The following is a 16633-nucleotide window of genomic DNA, read 5'->3' as shown; positions in this document are numbered from 1 at the left end:
AAAGTTGCAGTTCATATTTTTGTTCATACGTTTTATTACCGATTATATTATCATTAATTTGATATATAATTTTCATAATTTTAAACAGTTTATAAAATTATCAAATAATTATATATATCACAACAACTTAAAAATAAAACTAATATGTTAACTATATGTTTGCTTTACTACTAACATTTTATTTCAAAGTAAAAATATTAAATAATAATTTTGGTAAAAGTTATTATTTTAACTATATAATTTTATTCTCGCGTAACGTGCGGGAATTCGCCTAATATACTTATAAAAGAATCATTTTTTCTTTGACCACATTCATTTGAAACTCTCATGCATTTTTCCTTTTACCACATTCATTTGAAACTTCCATGACTTTTCAGTTTATTTCTAATAATAATTATAAGTTAATTAATAAGGTTAAATAAATATCAAAACTAAAGTGTAATCATATATAAACTAAATTTCAATATTTAAATAATATATTTCTTTCTACTTGTAAAGTTATGTTTTTTAACTTTTAACGTATCATACTTAATTTATTAGTTTTAATATATTATTAGATGTAAAAAATTATCATTTTATAGATATAATTTTGGAACAATTTATATAAAACACTTATAGTATTAATTTAAATATAACATTAAAGGGTCAACTTAAATATAAATTTTAGTTTCACTTAAACAACCCAACAAATATTTTTGTAAATAGTTAAAAGTGATAAATTGTAGTGTATTTCTAATAACCATTATAAATGGTTAATAAGGTTAAATAAATATCAAATCTAAAGTGTAATCATAAATAAATTAAATTTAATTTTGAAATAGTATCTTTACTTCTACTTATAAACCTACAATAACAATAATTAAAAATAACTATATATAAATGATTTAACTGTTACATTTAAAATCAAAAAACAATGTTTGATGTTTTAAATAATTATAATGATAGAAATTAAAACATTAATCAAATAAATTTAAAAAAAATTAATTAACAATATCAACAACTATAATAACATCAAACCATATATTATATTTAATTTTATTAATGTGTAACTTGTGGGTAGAAGTTATTCAAACGATTGAGATTATGTAGTTATAATGGATGTATATTATCATATACATAATTCAAAATAATCAAATATATTATATCAATTTAGTATACTAATTATTATATCAAACTTTGTTATTATATTTAAAAAAACATATATTTGTAAAGACTTCAACTATATAGGTGTTTCTGCGCAACGCGTGGAAATTCGCCTAGTTAACTAATAATTAAATGTTTTATTAAAACCTTATTGGTTTCTACAACCACACAATAGATGTTCATCCATATATGAACTTACCTCTCTCTCTCTCTCTCTCTATATATATATATATATATATATATATATATATATATATATATATATATATTCTGTCCTAATAAATAAGTACCTAATTGTCACGTGGCAATTGCTAAGCCCTTCCCCAAACTAATTTTCCCGCTCAAAACATCTGAGTGAAATTCTGCATTTGCCCCTACAATCTGTGTGAGTTCCTGATTTTTAGCATTACAACAAGGTTTTGTGTAGCACCTGGTTTCCGGTATGTGAATTTTATTTGAATATTTCCCTATTTTAGCCTTGGACTCGGCGAGTTATAGGTCCGACTCGCCGAGTAGGGACGAGACTCAGGACACGTTTAAGTTGGCGACTCGGCGAGTCCATATCCCGGAATCGGCGAGTCACCGCTGCTGGATGAAACCCTAAATTTCAAGGGTTTGCACCCTATTTAAACCCTCATTCCGCCCCAAACTCGTCCCCATTCACCCCCATAACTCCCAACATCGTTTCTACCCTTATTTCCTTGAGAGATTGAAGTGTTTTGGAGTGTTCTTGAAGATTTTGAAGAGAAAGAAGAGTAGATCAAGAAGAGGAGAAGGAGACCAGGCATCTTTGTGTTATCTCAACGTTTTCCTTGAGGTATAGCTCGTTTCCCCTCTGTTTTCAAGCTTGTAATCTCTTTTAGCTTCATGGGAGTCCTTCTTGGGCTCTTCCCCAAGCTTGTTTGTGCTTTGTGGGTTGTAATAAGTTGTTAGCCTTTAGATCTAGGCATGATTTAGTCCCTAGAGCTTGGATCTAATGCCTTTATGGGGTCATATTGCATGAAAGCCCTAGATCTACCTCTTTTGGTGCACTTTGAGCCTTAAAATCCATATTGGTGAATATCTACACGTAAAGTTGGAAACTTTACGTGTGATTTGTGCCCTAGAAGCCCAGATCTGTGAATGGCATGGACTGGAATCGAGCAAATCGGTGTATTTGATGGATGCATGGCTGCGACTCGATGAGTCGTATATGTGACTCGACGATTCTGGTCGCGAGTCACTGAATTGGTCCCTTTATGAAGTATCGAGTTGAGCCATGAGTCACAGGGGGTGACTCGGTGAGTTGGAAGCTGAACTCACCTATGATAGGACTCGGCGAGTCCAAGGTAATCTTCATAGATCAAGAACAGACTCGGCGAGTTGTTCATACAACTCGACGAGTCTTAGCATAAGTGTTCTTCGGATGAAGATGAACTCGACGAGTTTTTCATACAACTCGGCGAGTAGGATGAAGAGTTTGAACGTCAGTCTAGAAGATGAACTCGTCGAGTCATAGCCTAACTCGACGAGTAGAAACAGGGACTCAGGACAATCGTCTGATAGGGACTCGACGAGTTGGAGAGCCAACTCGGCGAGTCGGGTCAACTGAAAGTTGACTCTGACTTTGACTTAGAGCTAGACCAGGGGTAAAATGGTAATTTTACCTAAAGGACAGTTAACAGTGTTTGATTGAGTATGTTGTGGGAATTGCAGCCGGAGGATTTCCGGAGCAGCAGCGGTCAGTTAGTTCCCGATCAGTTCAGCAGCTACTTTGAGGTGAGTTACCTTCCAGTAGTGGTGGGTCTAAGGCCACAATGTCGGCCCACCAGTAGGAGACGTATGATAGATGATTGTCTTTGTGATATCATCTAGGTTTGCTATTACCTAATATGTTATATGCTATCATGATAAGTTATATGCGATAGTAGTAGAGTTCGGTTGTTAGGACCGCAGGGTAGTCAGATACCCCAGAAACGTCTGATAGTATGTGATGATATGTTTGTATGTTGGCCTGTTATGTTATGCGATAGAGGTAGCAGGAGGGGACCAGTCCCCGAGGATCGGTTGTTAGGACCGATGGGTAGTCAGCACCCCAGAATGGCTTGACACGGGTAGGACGGCACCCCAGAATGGCCGTATGGGTAGGTCGGCACCCCAGAATGGCCATACCGGGTAGTCAGGCACCCCAGAATAGCCTGGCAATACGTATGTTATGTGTTTGTATGGTATGTGGTACGTTGGGGGAACTCACTAAACTTTGTGCTTACGTTTACAGTTTTGTTTTCAGGTACCTCTTCACCGAAGGGGAAGGAGCCGGCGCGGTAGCGGCACATCATGCACACACTCTGGTTTCCGCATTTACGAGATTCACTGGGATTGTACTCTGATATTTTGATGGGATGTATGGTTTGACTTTTTAAAATAAGGTTTTGTTTATTAATGTTTTCTAAAGTAATATTTTAAAATGAAATTTTCGGACATGAAAATTGGGTCGTTACATTTTGAAAACCGGACCGGACATCGAACCGGCCGTCTTAACGGTTCGATGGTTCAACGGGTCCAACCGGTCGGACCGTTCCCAAAAACCGGAAAAACCGGATATATATATATATATATATATATATATATATATATATATATATATATATATATATATATATATATATATATATATATATATATATATATATATATATACACTGCATGTATGTTTTATATATGTTGATTAAATATATGTAATATGTAATGCATAATATATAAAATATGTAGTTGTGAAAAAAAAATAGTTTAAATGAGTAAATATATCATATATGTATTATTATGTGTGTGTTGTGCAAAAAGTAGATAAGTAAATATATTTAATATGTTTAACTGTAAGTGAAGTAACAGTGTAAAGAAATAGTGTCAAAGTGAATTTGAGGTATCCCACATTGACCGGTGAGAAAACACTAGAAGGCAAAACGAATTTATAAAATGAGAGCACATCAGCGCTTGGAAGAACAAACTAGAGAATCATTTCAACCAGCCGGTATCCTTGAGCAGGCTTGCTCCTTTGAGTGGGAAATGAAAATTAAATTTTTTCAAAAAACCGGTATTTTTTAGTTTAAACCGGGCCGGTTTTTTTCGTTTTTTTGAAAACCGGCGGTTTTTTCTGGTTTGGTTTGCAAGCGGTTTTTTGTGTGTAAAGAACCGGAAGCCTATCTGGTTCCCGGTTGAACCGGTCCGACCGGCTGGTCCGGTCTGGTTTTAAAAACAGTCCATTACAAACACTCAAATATTCACATTAAATTAGGAAATACCCTATGTTCTTAGTTGTCAATTTCTATTATAGCAGTTATGACCTGAATTGATATCCCAAAATATCATCAATCAATTTTGAATTCGATAGTAAGAAAGGAATCATAATCTTATCCAAAGTTAAAATGCATAAGAAAAGGATTTCCCTTAATATATACCTCCAACCCTGACTTTCAGTCAATCATCCATTTTTAAAGATACATTCCATTTGTGGCAAATAATTGAAGTTTTCTTACCATCGATTTTAGGTTACTTATCAAAATTCATATTCTTCCTGTTACTTTTTTTGTTTGCAATTGTTTTTTTAGAGACGTAAAGATAGTTGCATCTGGTTTGTGATTTTCGGAGTAAATCATGCTTATTTTAGTTATTGGTTGTTGAATTTTATGATTATGTGAATATCGACTTTGCAAATGGCTCATGCCAAAACACTCCCATAATTCCGATTTTGCTCTTCTTGATATGATCAGTTTATCTATTTCCTCCTTGATAAAACTATCCTTGATAATCAATTTTTTATTCTGCATATCTTTTCCGCATTTACTGGTGTATTCGAACAAGGCTATCTATTGTTGATGTGTTTTGGTGGTAATATAATATAAATCCTAATATACAACTACTGTTTGTTTTAATTTATTCATGAATCTTAAAAATTAAAAATAATAGGCAATGAATTAGGAACCATTTTTAGTTAATCATAACCGCACACCACCGGTTCGATGTTATGCTTGAGTAGAACTGTGACATAATTTTTTTTTTGATGTTCATAATTAGTTATTCTTGATGTTCTATAAACGAGATGATTTGAGGATCCATAAGGAGTGACATTTATCATATTACTTTGATTATTTACATTCATAAATATTTCTTTATGCAAATAGCAAATACACCCCTTCATGTTGTTTTTGGTCATAACAGTGTTGAAGTAGTTAAGTTTCACTTGAACATGGTAAGACTTGAAACAGTTGAGTTAAAAGGGAAGAACATTGTATGTAAACAGTTACGAAAATACAATTAGGTGACATTAAAATGTTTTCATATAGAGGTAAATGAAAGAAGTAGCAAATAGTTGTGGGAATTTGAATCCCGCACGGAAATTGGAATTTAGCACTTTCAAGTTTATTCTCTTAACATTATGAATTTTTATCGTGAATGTAATGATTTTATTTTTGTGAAATTAAGGTTAAAGGTTGTACTTTGGAGGGGCTTTTCCGTTAAAAAAGAATTTCACTAAGATGGGTAAGATGATAATGAACAATTCAATTTTTATTAATCATACAAGCGACAATATGGGTACGTTTAACACATTAGCGACAATATGGGTATGTTTAACACCTGTTCAAAGTTAACAAACTTGAAAAATCTGGAATAAATATAAAAGTCGAGTTTAATCCAAAGTTGGTTGCTGTTTTTGAATTTTATCTATAGTTGGAAAACATGTGTGCATTTAGAACATTTTAATCAAATTCAACTTTAATATAAAGTTAGAAAAAAAAATCTTAACGGCATGTTTTGTCTCTAATTTGAATGCAAAACAATTGTTGGTTTAGAGAAGCCAAGCACTTGCCCATTTGTCACAATAGACTTTGGTACTATTCTTAAAACTTGAAAGTCGTAAGTTCTTTGCATTATTTTCATATAACATAAGCGTTGCATATTTTTCAATTTGCTTTAGTTTTATTTCCTTGGGTTTAATTATTAATTAAAAATTATAATTTCCATTTATGTTTTAGCATAAACGAACACAAACAAAATACGATGAATGTATGTTGGGAGAGGATGATGACGAAGAAACAAATTTGCCAAAGGTCAATAGTGAAAAATTAGAAAAGGCTCGATGAATATTCTTGCACAAATGGAGTATAATTGTTCAATCATTAAGTATTGTTTGGTATTGTGTTGATGTGGCGGAGGCGTAATCGAGAACTCTTAAGAAATATCCAAAATTTATCTTCTAAATAGTATATGTTTGTTTTTTCCAATATTATCTTCCAATCGTGATTATGATTTTTATAGTCTCTGTATTTTCATGTGTTTCTCCCTTTTTCTTTGATTTTATCTTTTTATTTGGGTTAACATTGCACTTTAAAATAAGAGTAAATGACGTTTTTTTTTTTTTTTTTTTTTTAAATATTTGATTGGTCTTTATGATTTAGGATAATGAAAAGTGTTTTTCTTTCTCAATCGTGGTTTCCACGGGTTTAAACCAATTATCTGTATATATATATATATATATATATATATATATATATATATATATATATATATATATATATATGTTCATGCGAAAACATAAATATTTTGCGAAAACACGAAAACAAATTTTCTCTTATAAAATCAAACACAAGTACTATAAAAATTAAATTTATTATAAATAAATTAAAGATAATAAGTTTATATTGGATTGTGTTATGATAATATAGACTTAAAGGAGGTTTTAACAAGTATTATTTTTTCACGTCTTTAACCATTTTTAAATTCATGTTTTCATAATAAATATGTCAAAAATCATGCTTTGCTAATATGAAACAATTTCTTATATGTCATCGATTATCATGATGTATTTCAAAGTTTGGATGACTTATTGTCCAAAATATAATAATGAGATGGCAAAATTTCATAGTTTTTTCTTGTTTTCGCAAATTATATGCATTTTCGCATTAACCCTCCTATATATATATATATATATATATATATATATATATATATATATATATATATATATATATATAAGTTTAGTAGAAAACAATAATTATTGGTTCTTCAAGGAACCAATTTTTTTTTTAATTTCTAAAGCTTATTCTTTATCGGAAGAAAAATCTAAAAATATCTAAATTCATATATTAACATTGTGAATGTGAAAAATATTTATCGGATTCACGTTGTGAATTTTCAAAAATTCACATTGTGAATTTGATGTAAAAAAATCGAATTTGATATCATTGGAAAAATGATAAAAAGTTATGAATTTCTGTATTTTTTTTTTTTTTTTTGATAAAAAATAAGTTCTAAAAGTTAAAAAAAGATTGGTTCATTGGTTAACTATGGTTTTCTATTGAACCTCACCATAAAGGAATTATAGAATCGAAATGGGGCCTTATGGAAAAGATTATAATATAATTTAAAAATAACATATAAGAAACGTGTATGTGGAAGAAGATGTACTTATTTTGGTTTCGCGATATTTTTCAATTATATAGGAACTAGGAAGAAATTATAGAATCGAAATGGGGCCTTCAGGAAAAAAGATTATAATGAGTAATTTAAAAATAACATATAAGAAACGTGTATGTGGACAGAATATGTACTTATTTTGGTATCATGATATTTTTCAATTATTATTGCTTCAAGCTACACAAATTAAATGAGTACTAGCTACAGTATATTTGAATATGACATCAGCACATTCAGCACCAAACCACCATCTACGATCTTGCGATGTTGCCTCTTTTACCATTCAAAAAAACAAACGACATTAGACATTTCATTAACTTTTCCAAAAAAAAAAAAAAAACACTTGAAATGTCGAAGAGTAAAATTCTGGTTGTGGGTGGCACAGGGTATGTTGGGAAGAGGATTGTGAAAGCTAGTTTGGCTCAAGGCCACCCGACATTTGTTCTTATGCGTCGAGAGATTGGATACGAAGTTGAAAAGCTTCAGAAACTTCTATCATTTAAGAAACAAGGAGCTCGATTGATTGAAGGTTCCTTTTCCGATCACCAGTCTCTCGTGGATGCCGTCAAAAAAGTTGATGTCGTGATATGCACCATGTCTGGGGTGCAATTCCGATCACATAATATTCTCCTGCAACTTAAGCTTGTTGATGCCATTAAAGAAGCTGGAAACATCAAAGTATGTCATATGTGCAACACCCGTAAATAGTAATATTTATTATATATACCTTGTTAATTTAACCGATTAAAACTTACTTAAACAGCATAAAGATTATTGAGTGTCTTCAACGACAATGTTTGTCTCACTTGACTTTTAAACTTTATAGTTTCAAAATATACACGTAAATGTTTTCAAAACACAGCGATTCTTGCCTTCGGAGTTTGGGATTGACCCTTCACGAATGGAACATGGGCTTGAATATGGAAAGGAGACGTTTGGTGACAAGATGGTCGTACGAAAAGCCATTGAAGATGCTAAAATTCCATATACATACATTTCTGCAAACTGTTTCGGGGCTTACTTTGTTGGCAACCTCTCCCAACCAAACACCCTCTTCCCACCCAAGGATAGAGTGTCTATTTATGGTGATGGAAATTGTAAAGGTATGATATGTGTTAGGTGATAATATGACTTTCTTTTCTCATGTTATAACTTCTATAAAATGCAGCTGTTTTCATGGATGAAGACGATGTTGCAACATACACAATTAAGACAGTAGATGATCCTCGTACGTTGAACAAGACGTTGTATCTCCGGCCAAATGAAAACATCCTTACACACAATGATTTGGTTGAGAAATGGGAGAAACTCACCAACAAAACACTCCAAAAAGTTTACATTTCAGCAGAAGACTTCCTCGCTTCCATGAAAGGTGCGTACGTATAATTACGTGATATTCTTCAATAACACAACTACCAACAAAGTAATATATCATGTAAATCAATAATGCAACATCAATAAAGGGATTGTAGCCTAATGGTATTAATGTTGTCTTTCCCTTATTAATCATAAAATTAGAGAGTAGTTTAAGACTAATTTAGATTTGATATTCAAAATCAAATTATGACACACCCATGTCTCATCAAATATATATATATATATATATATATATATATATATATATATATATATATATATATATATATATATATATATATATATATATATATATATATATAACAATTATATTAAAATGTTTATTCTCAACCAAAATAGATTCGTTTATGTTGTTATGTTTACATTTGAAGCTATGATGTTTACATCTTTACAAAATTGAAAAGTGAACTGAAATGATGTTGTTGTACTTACGTAAATATATTTTCACTTCATAGATTTGGACCATGCTTATCAAGCAGGATTTGCACGTATCTATCAAATTTTCTATGATGGTTGTTTGATGAACTTCGAAATTGGAGAAGGAGGAGAAGAAGCTTCTGATCTCTATCCGGAGGTCAGATACACTCGTATGGATGAATATCTGCAACGATATCTCTAGTTGACAACTAAAATTAAGAATTTACCATGTGTGCGCTCAAACATTATTGCATGGTGTTTGTTATGTATTTATTTATTATGGTTTATTTTAATTATAAATGAGTTACTCTGCAATTACTACATAAGCATATCTATTAGACTATTACACAATGGCATATTATGCAACTGTAACCATTTTATACAATAGACTTAGTAATAGACTTTGTACCTTTTTAACCTTTTCTGAACGGAAAATACACACATTCAAAAACTACTGACTACTCCTAATTTTATACATTATATTTGTTCATGAATTAAGAGCTTGAACACTGAGAAGAGATATTTTTCCTACACTTTGATACCGTTTACAACGCTTTGGTAATAGGCTTTATAGAGACAAGTCATGTGCCAATATAGAAAAATCAACATAAAATTTTGTAATTTACTAATTTTAATGAGTTTGCCCCACCACAACTGAATGACACGTGGTGGTCCAAAAACGAGGTACAAACAATTACATCAAGTTGCCAAATGGACACACTCGATGGGATAGTTTCGAATAATCATACCACACAAACGAACTACCTTTGAAATTTTTTAGAGTTTTTAGATTTTTTTTTTTATTTTTGTTTTTTGTAAAGAAAAAAACTATACGGTAATACGAGTTTTTATTTTAGGGAAATTAAGTGATTTATAATGTGTTTTTTTAATAGAATTCCAATAATTTTACTTAGCAAAAATAAATACTTGATCCGGAATAGATATGGAATAGACATTCCGGACCAAATGAAAATGACATTTTCTCTAGCAAAAAAAATACATATTGAACTGAATTCCAGAACAATATTCCGGATTTTGGACAAACATTATAGATTCCAGACATAAATTTCGGATTTTGAAAAGAATTTTTTTTTGAAATTTCAAGATAATTTTGAATTAAATTGGATGAACAATTCTGGAATTTGAAGATTTTTAACTTAAATCTAACAAAATGTTACAAACATAATAATATGAAATATATATAATATTAGTGTATAAAATCAAATATTTTATTGAAAAACAGTGAAATTAAACACTTTGAAATATAGACTTTTGACATAAGTATGGATATTTTCTTTCAAAAAATTTGAAAAAAATCAAAAAATAACTACTAAATTCGAAGATTAAATCCGAAATGAAATTTTCGGAATCCAAAACATAGATTTCTTTAAAAAAAAATCTGAAATGTAAACAATACTCCGGAATAAGGACATTCCAAATAAAGTAGTTATTTTTCAAAAACTAAAAAATTGGTTATTTTCTTTGAAAAAACCATTTATAATGGTTAGATTACCTAATTTCTCGTTATTTAAATTATTTCAAATAAAAAGTTCATAGTACAAAAACTACTTCAAGTAATTTGTAGAACTTTTAGAATATGGTTTTATGAAATTTTAAACCTTAATTTTTTTTTCGAATGGTAGGATTGAATTATTTCTAATTCTTCCTAGCCTTAACGTTCTAAAAGTAAACAAATTGTAAGAAGGAATTTTTTTTCTCCATCCCAATCTACCACATATCTATCACACACCAACCTATTTTTTTGAAAGGTTAAATATTGAAAATTGTGTATTTCAGCATCCCATTTACCAAAGCCTATTTTTTGTTCTTTTTCATTTTTTTCTTTTGTTCTTTTGTGATTTCTTTGAGTTTTTTTTTTTTTTTTTTTTTTTTTTTTTTTTTTTTTTTTTTTTTTTGAAAAAGTCAAATATTAATACTTCCATTTGCAATTTTTTTCCTATCACTAAACAAAATCATGTGTTTTTTTTTTTCTTTTTTTTTACTCTTCAAACTAAGTTACCAAATCTTTTTCTTTATGATCATCACGTGCACCTTATTTTGATTTGATTTTTCATTTTAAATTTGATTTTTACACACTTAAAATATAAAAATATATAAGCACTTCCTTGATTTTGGTTTCCCAATCTTGTTTTTATTGGGTTAATTTTTATTTTTATTTTTAGTTTTAAAATTTTGTTTTATTTTAATTCTGATTTTATTTATATATACCTAAAATAAAATATGTACAAAATGGCCTTATAGTTGAATTATTTTTAAAATTATTCAAAACGAAACTAACACAAGTTTAATTATTTTGTTCGTATACTAACAAAAGTTTAATTATTTTTAAAATTATTCAAAACAAAACTAACACAAGTTTAGTTATTTTGTTCGTATACGTGGTAACATTTAGAAAAATATATATGGAAATGAAATGAAACAATAAAATACTATATATGTTTTTGATTGCTGAACTATGCAAATTGAGTATATATATAGTAACTTTTAAATATAAAATGAAAATTAAAATTAAATATAAGTAGATTTTGTTTTAATTTTTTTCTGGTCTTTTTATTAAATATTATTTTGGAAATTTTTGAATAATATCATCATCATTTTGTTTAATCGTCAATTATGTTTCAACGACAGTGTTGGCATAACGTCTGGTGGTCCGGCGAGTCGGTGGTTTGATGATGACGGCTTGGTGGTTTCGATGGTCCGGCAAAACAACGACAACATATATATTATTTTTAGTTTTATTTATGATTCTATGATTGTAAAAGTATTTTAGTATATTAACATGAAAGTTTGAAAATAAAATAAAAAAATATTGAGCTAAATACATATTGTACTGCAACATTATTGAAATGTAAAAAATAAATAAATAAAAAAAACTATTTGGTATATATATATATATATATACTAGGTTATAACCCGTGGACACCACATGTAAAAAAATTAAAAATAACTTTAATTAAATTATAAGTTAATTATCGAACAATGATAATTAAAAATTTTAATAATTAATAAATATAAATGTTTTGTCGGTAAATTCATAATGAATAATGATCGGTTGAAATTATGAAATCATAGTTGTTTGACGATTACATAATGATATAATTAATTATAATCCGTGACAACCATGGTTACAAAATACAACGAATTTCAATAGTTAAAAATCATAATTATTATTCAATTATTTTCAAAAAGTTATTAACTAAGAGAGTTATGTGTTCGTTATGTAACTTTATAATGGTTGATTGAAATAAATATGTGAAATATTTTTTTTTAAATATAAATGGGTCATTCTTTAGGTGTAAATTAATAAAAAATGATGATATTATATAATAAAATATATTAAATATAAAATAAAACAACCACAAGTAATGAACAGTGATATACGACAAATTACAAAATTAAGTTATTGTAATAAACATATATTAAAAAGTATAACAAATTACTAATAAAAATTAAGAATAAAGTTTTTTTTACTAATAATAAAAAATAATTAAAAATTAATAATAATTTTGTACTTTAATAATATTTAGCGTATAAAAATACAATCACTATATATTGACATAACTTTATTTTTATAATTCTACACATTTATTTGTATACTTCTTACATTAACGATTATATATATATATATATATATATATATATATATATATATATATATATATATATATATATATATATATATATATATATATATATATATATATATATATATATATATATATATGTCACAGTGATTTTACATAAATGATTAACGATTATATATAAATGTCACAGTGATTTTACATAAATGAATGAGTTATTTAAGTTGAAATTTTGTTATGAATGTAAAAAGATTAATTTACAATAAGATCTTTATTCATTTTCCATATTATTAAATTATCAAATTATATATATAAAAAACCTTTAACTATCCAAATAATCCCCACCTATCCAATCCCCCATAAACCCACCCGATGAATCATAAATACCGTGGCATTTTTTCCCTAACACTATCGGTGGTCTCCTTTTCCGGCACCAAAGCCCGTCATTCTTCCATCTATGTTTTTCATAGCAACCTGTATGTGCGCCTTCCTCGATCAAATATCATCGGATTTAGAGACATCTACTGATGGCATTTCAAATGCATCCGGTTAAACCCTTTTTGCACATGATTGTCATCAATTACAAATTAGAAGGACCAACTTTTGAAATTGAATGTCATATTGGTTTGATCGGAGTGATGAAATCTAGAAGTATACGTTGAAAGAAGATATGTACCGAACCAATCAACGTACGCCATATGAGGATGGTAAGATTCAACCTGAAACGCCAAGAATTGTTCCTCCATTATTTTAACAAAAGATAAGTATTTACATAAATACACTTACCTGTGTTTAATTTGCAGGAATTATCAAATTGAAAATGGTAGCTGGAAGACATCAAAAGCAAAAAATTGCAAGTCTTTGACAGTGAAGACATTATCAGGTAATTGTCAAAATTTTTACCGAATAAAAACATGAAATTTCGAAGTTCAAAAAATGTTAAATATTAGGTGGTTTTTGTTCATAATATTCATCTGATTAATATAAACAAATAAGAAATTGATTTTATTGATTTACCTTCCATATAAGGTTAATAGTTGTTTGACAAAAAAATCGATATACATTAATTTTGTAGATATATTCCGAATGATCACTTATTTAAGATGATACATGCTTTTGTTGTGCTCAAATTTCATATGAAGGCACTCTTTCAATTCAAAACTGCCCATTGTAATTGGACTTTAACTAATAAAAAAAAAATTACAATAAATATACCAAATTCTATACCAATCATATGAAAACAATTTTCTATTTTTTATTATAATATTTCCAATAATATCTTAAAGACCTTTGAATCAGACATTTTGTCAAACCCAAACTTATTAGTTTAAAGTACAATTAGAAGCACTATATCAAAGGGCCAAATTTTAGTCTAAAGTAAAACTATTAGAAGCAACTATATCAAAGGGCCAAAATTTAGTCTAAAGTAAAACTATAAGCAATTTAAAAAAAAAAAACAGAAAAAAGAGGAGATGATCTTTTATAAATGGCATTCGGTAAATTTGAATCCTTAATAGCAGACTATACATCAGCATGTATAAAATTTGGTTTGATAATTGGTGATTAGAGGCTGAATATTATCAATGAAGCCCACCAAAACAATTTGCTTCCTTCTAGCAACTTTAGCGGGATACAAATTCACAAAAGTTAATAAAGACTACGCTCAACATAAAAGCGGGAACCAACACCTATTTCATTCCCATGGTGGCAGATACTCAAATCTCATAAATATTAAAATTTAATAATTTGCAAGAAAATAGGTTTTAAAGTCAATCGAGAAATACCCATATTTAAAAAGAATGTCCATCAGATTCTTTTTGTTAGACTCAAATTACAACTTGTAAATACATAATGAACCAATTGTCATATGGGCACCTTCACATATTGTAGATTATTATATTTAGATCTTTGTATCCAAGATAAAGAAGTGATTTATAAAATAATCCACAAGAATTGTGTGAATTGTTAACATAAACGTTATATTACTTTCCTCTTGTAAAGCATTACAACATATAAATTTCATGTTCATAAACAACATATTTTTTTTTAAATGAATTGGTTGGATTAAAATAATAAAAATGTTGTATGAAAATAGTTCCTACGCTCAGATTTTAGTGTGAAAAAATTCCACCTGCATAAAGACATGCACATTCAAGAAATATTTATTACATATAACTTGACCCTCTATTCCCCAATTCGTACATAGAAATTAATATAAACCATTACTTTGTAGCATTTACATTTACATATACATATAAAAGTAATCACATAACCAATAAATTTTTCTGTATCCAAACACAAGAATGAAACATTCGTCGGAAATAATATCCATAAAAGTAGGAGGATATATGAATATCAAATTCTTAAAAAAAAAAAGTAACAGAAGGAGAAGAATAATAGTAACAGAAGCATAAATCAGAAACAATAACAAAAGGTGAAGAAGAAATCAATAAAGCATCGTTTTGTAGATAACAAAAACATAAAGCAGTAAAACTTATTTGTTGTATACTGATCAAATTGATTGAATAAAGTGATATACATTTGATATTTTGGAGAGATGCAGAAAAATTCTTGAGTGATGGGTTTGAAGACTCTAATGAAGAAGAGAACAATAAAGATATTTGTAAGTTGAAGGATTATGATTAGCTGATTTTTAGGGATTGCAAATCCCTACAAAAGTTTGAAAATTATGTTTATATATATGAAACGTAATTTGAATGCAATTTAATTGGATAGCGAAACTGATTTCCTTAATCTTAGGAGCTGATTAATTGACAAGCACGACAATGCATGGGCGGGAAAATCATTCCAAGAATATATGTGGTAATGACATGTGGCATAAAGGAGATGTAAAAGAATGCCGTGTGGCGGTTTATGGATTCTTTTATTAGGAGTATGGATATATATATATATATATATATATATATATATATATATATATATATATATATATATATATATATATATATATATATATATATATATATAGAGAGAGAGAGAGAGAGAGAGAGAGAGAAGAAAAAAATTACTTTTTCAGAAAACAATGTAAGTAATCTACTATAATAAATAAAGGTTGTTTTGCCACATGTCCCCTTCTCATTCATTTGGACACATGTCATTTTCTAAAAAATTTAAATTTTTTATTTTCCACTTATCATTTTATTATATTTTTCATTTTATTAAATTAAAATTCCACATTTAATGTGTAAGGTAATATATATAAAGTATTTATTAGAAAAAGTTTATATATATAATGTAATCAATACATTAAAGTCTCATTAATTTTAATAATTCAAATTTTTCTTATTTTTTTTATAAATTCAAACTTTTCAAATTGTTAAAATTTTATATTTATTCTTTTTAATTAAACCCATGTAATACATGGGTCTCACACCTAGTAATTTATTAATAGTAATGATTAGTTTAGGTATATTAGATTATTGTTTAATAGAGTGGTGTGTCCAAAGTAGAACCCTTGTAAGAATACACAACAATATTATCAAATAAGAATTGTTATTCTTTTTTGAGAGCTAAAAGATTAACATAAACAAGAATACTGTAAATGGTGTTGGAGTCAATCTAACAGAAACTAAGATAGTGGCAGGGTCGACATGTTGTGCTTCAAGATCACTTCCTTTTAG

General features: G+C 28.5%; 1 protein-coding gene across 2 annotated transcripts; it reads left to right on the top strand.

The window, feature by feature from the left end:
• The first annotated feature begins 7808 nt into the window (after nt 1-7808).
• Nucleotides 7809-9705, top strand: LOC145034649 (isoflavone reductase homolog). 2 transcript variants are annotated; one of them, XM_078983112.1, is made up of 4 exons: nt 7809-8274; nt 8423-8699; nt 8765-8968; nt 9429-9705. In XM_078983112.1, the coding sequence occupies exons 1-4, from the start codon at nt 7861-7863 to the stop codon at nt 9590-9592; spliced, it is 1059 nt and encodes a 352-aa protein (XP_078839238.1). In that variant the 5' UTR covers nt 7809-7860; the 3' UTR covers nt 9593-9705. The 2 variants fall into 2 exon arrangements, with proteins under 2 accessions (XP_078839238.1, XP_078839240.1); XM_078983114.1 differs by having other exon boundaries at nt 7811-8274; nt 8459-8699.
• The last annotated feature ends 6928 nt before the right edge of the window (nt 9706-16633 follow it).

Source organism: Lactuca saligna, chromosome 3, assembly GCF_052625555.1.
Source record: "Lactuca saligna cultivar CGN05327 chromosome 3, ASM5262555v1, whole genome shotgun sequence".
Taxonomy (NCBI): Eukaryota; Viridiplantae; Streptophyta; class Magnoliopsida; order Asterales; family Asteraceae; genus Lactuca; species Lactuca saligna.
Note: the sequence above shows the minus strand (reverse complement) of the source record. Positions and strands in the feature narration are given on the sequence as shown.